This window comes from Quercus suber, unplaced genomic scaffold (genome assembly GCF_002906115.3).
Source record: "Quercus suber isolate HL8 unplaced genomic scaffold, Cork oak 2.0 scaffold_376, whole genome shotgun sequence".
Taxonomy (NCBI): domain Eukaryota; kingdom Viridiplantae; phylum Streptophyta; class Magnoliopsida; order Fagales; family Fagaceae; genus Quercus; species Quercus suber.
In genome coordinates this window covers 174,732-184,891 of record NW_027069828.1, presented here as the reverse complement: position 1 = coordinate 184,891, position 10,160 = coordinate 174,732, and the positions used below count along the sequence as shown (strand labels likewise).

At 35.8% G+C, this 10,160-nt stretch overlaps 1 protein-coding gene across 1 annotated transcript; it reads right to left on the bottom strand.

Moving 5' to 3' along the window:
- Window positions 1-350: 350 nt before the first annotated feature.
- Window positions 351-8,323, bottom strand: LOC111988179 (probable protein S-acyltransferase 22). Its single transcript, XM_024019961.2, has 9 exons — window positions 7,265-8,323; window positions 7,039-7,152; window positions 4,356-4,757; window positions 3,947-4,015; window positions 3,790-3,861; window positions 3,049-3,177; window positions 2,746-2,826; window positions 2,217-2,405; window positions 351-1,508 (listed from the first exon to the last, which is right to left on the bottom strand). Exons 1-9 carry the CDS (start codon window positions 7,304-7,306, stop codon window positions 729-731), a joined length of 1,878 nt encoding a protein of 625 aa, XP_023875729.1. The 5' UTR covers window positions 7,307-8,323; the 3' UTR covers window positions 351-728.
- Between the last annotated feature and the right edge of the window lie 1,837 nt (window positions 8,324-10,160).

The following is a 10,160-nucleotide window of genomic DNA, read 5'->3' as shown; positions in this document are numbered from 1 at the left end:
GGTTTCTAATAATTCATTCTAGTTTCCCATTAAAAAAGAAAAGAAAAAAAGTCATTCTAGTAATAGAAGGCTCTCTGCATGTGCATTGTAATTGCTGGTTATATGCTTCTAAGCTGTGCATGTAGTTAGTACACATGCATATAGAGTCAGCACTCGTCTCAATGCTCTTGAACCTTACATCTCTCTTGTTTTACTAAAACTAATCCATCCTTGCCAACAGATTCACAGAGAGGTAGTAGCACAAAAGTTTCACAACATTCAATTAGGCGAACTTTGATTTGGGCCAGCATGAACTTTGATCATGATGGAAGACAACGGACTACAATTAAAAGTTGGAAGTAACAAATAAATTGAACAGAAGCCATCCATGAGGAATTCATTTCTAATAAAAACCACACGAGGATGACAAATCCAGTATCATATGCAGTACAAAAGCAAAAATTACCATCTTGTCAATTCCTGAAGTCCACCACAGGCTTCAATGAAGCTCATGCAGAGCACAAAATATATGCATCTTGATGGGAACCAAATTCTAAACTTTCTGTACAACTACAGCCTCATACATGTCTTCTGCATTAAGCACAGTTTTGGGGATCCCACCAGTTCAATTTGGCATACCAGACGACGGTCACTTGGTGCCTGAAACATCTTGGCCAACAAATGAAAGAATGTTGAACTATTCCCTTTAATGGATCAAAATGAACCAAACTTCATCAATTCACAATTGGTCAAAGCTTTCTATTGTTAGCCTGGCTAGAAGATGAAGCATTCAGTCTAATAACCCTCTCATCATGATCCGTGCCAAAGAGAAGGTTACTCCAGTTTGTTGACCTTTGAATAATTCTAGAAGGAACTCTGTCACTATCTTCCCCACCAGAAGCTTCATACCCATCACTAGTTGACCTTGACAGTGGGAGTCCTCTCTGAGCAACTGCAGCAGCAGCTGACAGACTTGTGAGCTGCCTTGCCTCTTCAGCTCCTGAGGAAGAGACCCGGAATGGGTGAATATCAGGTGAGTCTAAACTGCTCTCAGGTGAAGAAGCAACAATCCCAGCAGAGCTTGACATTGCTCGGCTTGTTTGGAAAGCACTACGCGCTTCAAGCTGAAGAGGGGCCAAACTAGTTGATGTCTCACTGAAACCTTTGTCAAGTGCTTTAGCTGAAACTGTTGGCAGGGGCTCCACAGGCAGGTCAGCTGGGAGGCGCACCCGCTTATTAGCTCGCCTTCTATTATTGTCAGGCCTTGGAACCATCCGGCGACCACTGCTGCCAAAGCTACTGTCAGGTTCTAGACCAAAAGGGGCATCCCGTCTTATTACGGGCTGCAAAATTCTGGATTTTTTTCTTGCCTCTGCGGCGGCCTTTGAAACCTCTTCTGCATTTAATCGAGCTAATGTCCATGGACTGATCTTTACTGCTCCAGGATTTTTTTTCTTACTTAGTTCCTCTCCCCCCATCCTTTTCCCTAACGAACTTACAGATCCAGTTTCTGGAGGAACTACATCAAACTGCAAGAAATACATTAATTACAGTAGCATCAACAAACAAAACCATATGATTTAAGCGCATCATAAAATCATGTTCTCATAGTCATTGTGATAATCAATGTGTTTCCAATTAGAGTGCTGCATACCCAATATATGAGACAAGCCACAAAGTGTATGATGCCTAACTTCACAGTATTCTAGAAGATTAAGGGACTTCAGGTATCACATATAATTCAATATGTCTACCATGTTTTTACCAGAATTCGAAGGGAAATTATGTTGTTATTACATTCCATTCAAACAAGCTATAGCTGTTTCTGTCCACTACTAAAAAAAGGCTACTTGATATTCCTTTTTTCTCCAATGAAAAATAATCAGGAAACCTTAACTAATTTGCAATGACCATCCTAACAAACAAAGTTTCTCATTCAAAGGAAATCCACATTGAATAACTTAATCCATCTGAGGCTTCTAAACCAAAACTGTTGATGTAAAACTATATGCACGTTTTAGCAAGTAAGATTGTTGTAACCAGCCCAAACTGTTTTGCTTCTACTTTTCTTTCTACACTCAGAGAGCATGCTAGGCAGTTGGAAACCAAAGAAATACAAGAGAAAAGTCTGTCACTAGTGAGGACAAGCCATTTTTTGTGTTTGAACTACTAATGTATAAGCAGATCCGCAACAACTAGTATCTCCAATAAAGGAAGTGTAGATTGGTCAAAATTACCTGATCTTCAAGAAACAGGCGTGGAGGTGTGCACCATGCACCACGGTGGAAAGTTGTAAACGAGCTTGCACTGCTTAATCCAGTGAGTGAGCTGGCAGGAGACATTTGGGGGCTTTGCTGAACACCGATTCCTTGTTGCTCTTGCTCCTGTTCCCTCAGAGCTATGATGTAATCATATGTACTGATTCCCTGTGCCAGACACAGGAATTATGTTAATGGCTCATTAGCTTTTCTTGTTTGATTCATGTACAATAACAAAATGCATGACAAAAATAACAAATGCTAGTCAACAAACAGATTTTGTGTATCCAGAAGGTTAAACCCATATGCCCACCCCCCCCCCCCCCAATAAAAAAAAAAAAAAATCCTTTTTCACATTAAACAACAAGAAAAACAAATGAAAAATATTAAATACCAATCCCTAATACCACCAAAAGAAAAATCCAGTCGAAATAAATAAATAAAAGATAGGGCTACTTATAAAACAATAACAACTCGTGATGATATGTAAGACTGATCTCAATCTTACCTTCTTTATGAGGAGGATGTGAAAGAAGAATAGCTGAGCTAGTGGTAGGGTAGCAATCATAGCCAAAATGGTGCACAATGCCTATGAAAAAGTCAGCTTATGGTTAATTAGGAGGATAGAAACAATACACAACAGACACAAACTAATGAATTAATTTTGTGTCCCCCAATAACTCTTTTAAGCCAACAAAAATTGCAACAGAAGAAAAATAATTAAAAAAGACACCAAAGAAAAAGTTCAATCAAAACAGAAATAGAAAGACCTAAATGGTTAAAAACATAGAAAAGTTCACAGAACACTCACCACTACAATAATGAAGGGCACCAGAGAGAAACTGCTTCCTAACTTGGTAGATATATCCGCAGAAAACCGCTTCCTCTCAAGAAAACAGCAGATAAGCACGACGATTCCAGTTGTCCATTGTAGAATAAGCTGCAATCTCAAGCCCAAGGGAACCATGTATATACCTGTCAATAATCAATTAAAATGAAAATGACTTGAAAATAAAATGCTTACTCTGGGGTGATCTTCAGGTTCTGGCATGTAGCTTGTGGGACTTGTAGCAGCAAATTCAGAAAGGAATAAATACATGACTCAAGGAATGGTTCAAGAATTCAATGATTGATCCAAAGACCATTGTGCAAACGGTTAAGGAAGCCATATGGCTATCAAGGGGCTCACTGAGTGAGCAATGACCTCTAGAAAGTACAAGAGATTTTCGCTGCTGTAAAGTTCTTTTTCCTACATAGGGACTTCTAAATTTTTTGTGTAAGGATAATTAATTAATCACAAAATGATAGGCAATAAAGCGTATCAGGATGCTGACTGAAATTTATTCATTCTATTGAGCACAATATGGAGGATCAAGGATGCTTGCACAAGGATAGAAGTAAGGATACAGAGAATTCTAGAACCTAGATGACCTGGTGTGAATTAAATTCGAAGGGGCTGGTTAAGGTTCATCAGAATTTATGAAGATAGTATGTTGATAATAATGTAAGACAGTAGAAAGAGCCAAGGCAAAGTGTGGAATCTCATGCTTACCAAGAGGAGAGAAGTAACCATGAGGGTGAAAAATTGCCGGTAGTTCTTTTTGCCTATACAGTTGTTGAGCCACTACAAAAGTCAAGATTAAAAGGGAATTAGAAGAATAATCAATGAACAAGGAAAGTAAATTTTCACAACTTAAGTTTTGCCATACCCTGCAATGATGATCAAAACGGTCAACACATTTATCACAAACTCGACAGTGCTTGCTGTACTTGAAAACCTAAATCCAAAGAACAATTTGAATTCATAAATTTCACAGACTATTGAATGAAAAGTCAAATAAAAAAAACCTTTAAAGCGATAATCAGATGAATGCTAGCCATGTGAGCTTGATAACATGTCTAGTGTGGAATGATCACTCAACATGTCACTTTCTAAAGTAGGGGGTTTACATGGTGAAAACCAAAAAAGGCATGCCTGACTAGTACATGCTATTTCATTGAAATGATAATTGTCAGGATCTATTCAGCTAGACCTTTCACATTCACATTCTAGATCAGCGTCTAACCTATTTATGAATGGAAGTGTAAGCTTTGTTAATTTCAAATGCTTCCACTCACCTCAACTTCACACAAACTGCAATAGAACATGCCTTCTTCGCTCATTTGTTGTTCAGAAGACTCCTCACTTGAACCACAGCTGTTGCAGATGAAAGCACAAGGAGAGCAAACCAATAGGAGACAAGATGAATTCTTTGTTGATGCATTCTTCTCAATTTCAGCAGTATGGTCTTTCATAGTTGCATCTTTGCCTACTGCATCCTTATCCATAGGTTTTCCCCCAACTGTTGTGGTATTAGCATCAGGTATGGAAGACGTTGATTCCCCGCCCAATTTAGAATCCTTCGGTTGTGAAAGCTTTTCATGGTCTGGAATATTTAGATATTTTTTGGACCTAAAAACTCCTGGGTCCGCAGGATCAGCTGCCGCACACCAAACATATAGGCCGAAGACACATGTGATCTAAAAATGAAAGATGTTATTTAATTCCATTGAGACTTGAGAGTATATAATAATATAAAATGAGAGCACAACTACTGGCAACAGAACTTATCTCACTAAGTCATATTTAGCCAAACTTGTAACAAATAAGCCTGCATGTTTACACTCAGAAATGCCAAGCACATACCACATGATATCCAAAATGCATTTTAGAATTTACCATTCTGAAACTTAATTACTTTTCACTTATGATTTGTACTTGTGGTAGATAGACAACCTAGCGGTAATTACAATTTCAAAATAAAAAGTTCAAGAAAAAATTACATTTACTCCACAAAATGTTTCACGAAAACAACGTACTATCATAAACTATAAACCAAAAATATTAAGTCACAGAAATTTACTTTTTCAAAATTAGTAACTCAGCCATTGTCTAGGGCTGTGGCAATTAGCTAAGTTAATATAGACAGATGACATATCTGTCAAGTGATAACTTATCATTTCTTAGATTGTTTCTTACTAAACATTCATTTATCCAAAATTTGGGGGAGCATAATTATTTAGTCTCTAAAGTTTTTTTTTCTGTTCTTTTCTTTTCTTTAAAAAAAAGAAAAAAAAAAGGAATAGAATGGACATTGAATTTTTGCAATGACTGTCACAATGTTTAATGCAGGCATGGAATCTTGCAGTGAAGAAGAAACAGCTTCCTTCTTTTAGGTTGTAAAGAAAATTCTTTCTAGTAAGAGACTGCAGCCACAATTAACAATTTCTTGATGCATGGACTATAATCCCAAAAGGGAGAGCTCCAGGAATTTATGTATCCAGGAATCAGCCTATCCAAAAATTAAGGGTGAGGCTGCCTACCAACCACCTCTCCAGATCCCCACAAAGGTGAGAATTTTGTGCACTAGCTATGGCCTTTCTTATATGTTTTGTAATATAGTTCGATACTAAAGTTAATTTACCCTATTATAAATAATAACCAAAAATAAATAGTGTACAATACAATGAACTCCTACCATAAATGTGGCAGACATTTGTGACAACCATTTTGATTTGCTTTGCCTTAGAAATTGTTTAAGGAATCAACTATCAGAGATCTCCCATTTCACAAAATTTTAACTTTGTGCAAGTTTGCACCGACGGCACATGAGTGTGTACTAATGACCACACAAAGCAACACTGAGGAATGTTTAATTAAAAGAATTATTCATCGCCATAGAGAAACCTAAAATATGTAAATAACAGGCTACTACCATACTTGAATCTTATTATAAAACATACATAAGATAAGATACAGAACTTAAAAGAAATTGCTTCACCAATTAGCATCCAAACTATACAACACTTGGATTACTGATATTAAGATTTCAAATAATTTTTTAACCACCTTTTTTACATTACCTACTAATATTAACCATCAACAATATGCAGAAATTAAAATAACTTGCGACACCAATTAGCATCCAAACTGCACAACTCGTGGATTACTGATATTTAGGCTTCAAAGAATTATTTTGACACCCTTTTCATAACTAGTACCAACAATTTACTAGAGTGGTTCAGACCAAACTGAAATAATGGCAAATTGGCAATTGGTAGGACAGTTTATGACCAGGGTGTGTGCTTGTTTGAAGAGAAGGTACATAATACCTAATGACTAAGCAGTTGATCATAACACACGAAAAATACCATTTGGAACCACTGGATTGCATATCAAATTATGAAAGTCTGTATTCAAGGGCCTATTATCATCTTATCCTATGATCCCATAATAAAAGCTTATTAGCTTGCTTATAGCTTTGACTGTGCAAAATATGGTTCATTCTAAATAGTTTACCACTCAGATTACAACGGTAACACTAAATTAACATGTTAGTCAGGATTCTCAAGCACATGAAAGACAGAGTAATATCTCAAGCAAAAGAAAAAGCAATCAGAACAGTTGATTGGTACCTAAATTTCCAAATCCACAATCAATACAATAAAAAATTCACGAGTTGTTTGAGTGATGGACTTCTATTAGCCCTTAAAAGATACGGGAAGAAACTCATAGACAAAGCAAGGCATTTGCTATTACCAACTAAGTGAGAGCTAATAATTTACAATTTAAAGGACCAACAACAAAGAATATATTTTGTGATAATAACAAACCCCAGAAAGTAAAAGGAATCCACTTGGGAAAAGAAAAATAAATCTTATAACCAAACATGAATGAGAAACCAACAGCAGAGAAAGAATAGATCTCAGTTCTTCAACCGACCCAAAAAAAAGTACTCATAGAAAGAGAGAGAGGGCTTACAAGAGGAGTATAGAGTCCCATCACAATATACTGAAAGAGTTTCTTCCCAACAAAAGGAGCAAAGAACACATAGAAAGCAAACCCCAATGCCAAAAATACAGCAACAGCCACCACCTTCACAAAGAGTAAAAAACACTCCAAAAATGAAACTTTGAACAATAACAACAACAACAAAATGCTCACCACTTAGAGAGAAGGAAATAAAGGAACAATTTTTAAACTGAACCTGAAGAGGGTGATAAGGAAGTTGCCATCCATTCTTCCTCATTTTACTTTCTGAAGTCTGAAGGCTGAAGAAACCAGAAATGAATGCAATAAAGATGGTAACTTGGTGGGTATCTCTTTTTCTTGTTTGGTTGTACTTATTTTCTGACCCTTTCCCTCATGTTTCCAGGAAAGATGTGTCACAGTAGAAGCCAACCAAACAATGGTTTACAAGGGCATTCTTCTTGTGGTCTAATCACTAATTAAAGCCAGAGGAAAATGTGGGAGAAAAGGCATCAAAAGAGAGAAAAAGCTTGGAACTTGGAGATAGATATGACTAAATGGAGGGGTAGAGCTAGTGGGTGTAAGAGAGAAAATGGGACAGTAAGGAAACTTTGTCTGGTTCACTCAATCATAGCCTCAGGACATGGAAGGTGAAAAATATAAAACAAAGCAAGATGGGAACTGGGTTTTGGTTTTTCTTGTTTCTTACAAACCTTTTACTTGGGCAGAGATCTGTGAATGTAATAGAGAGAGAAGAGAGAGAGAGATATTGGTCTGGTTTTCTTTTCATGCCTATAATTAATTTGGCAAACCTCCTTTTACTTTTTTCTTGTTTCTAGCGATACTTTTTTCCCTTGGCAAATCATGTGTCACAGGCCAGTGTAACAGACAGTTGTTTGGTTCTGCTTTTGTTAATTGCCAACAACCCTTCTTTAAAACCTTTTTGAAATTGCCCTCTCTCTCTCTCTGCTTTACTTGCTTCTTATCCTTTGTATTTGTATATGGGGGGGAAGTATTAACACAGGAAATGACAAGCCTAGCCTACTAGTGCGGTTTGTTTACAAGCTTTGCAATTGAATACCCTCTTTTCTTGTGTGGAAAGGAATGACACAGCGAGGGAGTGAGGAACAATTGGAGGCAATTGTGAATTTATGACCCCTCACACCAGTGCCATTTCTCCTTTTAAGCTACTGTAGCTATCATTCCTTGATGTAGCATGCTTTTTGAGCCAACGCCTTCTTTGGAAGAATTGGACAAATACCTACTATATTAAATGTTAGTTCTTTGGGAAATATCTAAATGGGTAGTTGATACCTAGAAGAAGCTGAAATTTTTAGATGGTCTCTGAATCCATGCCTATATGTGACCATTTGCATAGGTTGATATAGGTTTTTAGCTACAACTTTTTATCTCTCCTTTGTATGGATAAATGCTTGGTTGCACCCTGTTTGTTTTACAATGGTAAAGAGCTATTAGCTTTTTGATCAATTGCTTAAAAGGGCAACTATTTTAAGGGTGACTCTTTAACCAAACTAGCAAAATTGTTTGGACAATTATATGCCTAGTGGGTCTTCCTCTTCTTCTTCTCCTTTTCTTTATTTTGGGTGCTTATATACACATCTTCTTCTATTATTGCACATTATGTACTCTTGTATTTGAATTTTTAACTGCATTAATGAGAAATCAATTCTAGTTAATAACATAATTCCAAGCCAAAAAAGAAGAATATGAATTTGAACTTTGAACTTCGAATATTTATATTGAAAATAGTCAAATACCACCAAAAAAAAAAATCATTTGACATAGAGGTCATTAATAAAAGAGGACTATCAAAGCCACAAAATTTATCACAATTGTTGATGTGTCAAAGTTATAATTAAAATAATATTATTTTCACTTTAACTCACTAATGTCTAATAGTACCACTTTCATTTAAATTATTACAAGAGTTACTATACATGGGTGACAGCTTACTGGAAATGGGGAAAATAAAGCTCACCAATACCTCCGATTAGTTTAGCTACTTTGTAGAAGAAGCTTTTTGAAGTAAACCAATTTTTTTTTTTTTGAGAAATGAAGTAAACCAATTAGGTAAACAGAAAGAAAATGATCAATCAAATGTGCCAAAGATTATGAGAGTCTAATCTATGACAATGTGGATTCCCTTCCAACAAATTAACGAGGGAGAGTGACACAACAAAGAGAACAGATTGGGTACAAATTTATAAGAATGGTGTGTAGTAGGACCATTCCAAGCAAGAATTCGTTTCTTAAACGTTGTGAAATTGCATTTGGCATTTTCTTGTCAGATATTGGACTTGATGAGAAAGTGAAAATAAAAATAACTCCCACATTTCAACCATTTGATTTCATATATCTTGAGCCACAGTGTACCTTTTTGTCTAAATTCACCATACTGAGATTCTCCTCGAGATCCTCAGATTTGGAAACCATAATTTAAAGCTATACATGCAACAAGGTTACATTTATGCTTTCTCACTCCCAAAAAACTAAGAATAAAAATATACAAAAATGAAAAATCCCATTAGTAGTATTATTTGTCTTAGTATTATTATTGTATACAAGCTTTTGAATGGTGCTATTTTTATATGAAATTTGCTTCTTAATATATAGATACATATCATCACATTGACAGCTTACTATTATTTTGGAAAAAATTTAATAATTTACAATAATTTAACACTACAGCATAATATATATTTACAGAAAAACATGTGGGATTTGGCCAGTTGGGTACTTTTTCTTCAGCAAAAAAAAAAAGTAAATAACTTATTGAAGTAAGAGTTTTTTATTATATATATATAAAGTAAAAGTAAAAAAAAATATATATAATATATATAGAGTAGTACAGATTACGTAGAGAGTCTGACAGAGTTGATGAACTGCATTAAATAACTTTGGATCTCTCTGCGTCTCGTTCCTCAAAAGGCTTTCAGTATATATGCTCCTATTATCTCACGCATTCCAACCCAACTATACCCTCTTTTCTACTTTCTAGTCACGTTGACCCTGCATATTCGTACAACCGTTGATATTGATGGAAAGTACACTTGTTTGTGTGTTTGATGATGGGATCAGAAGGTTAGAACTTATCCACATCATGTTGGTGTACA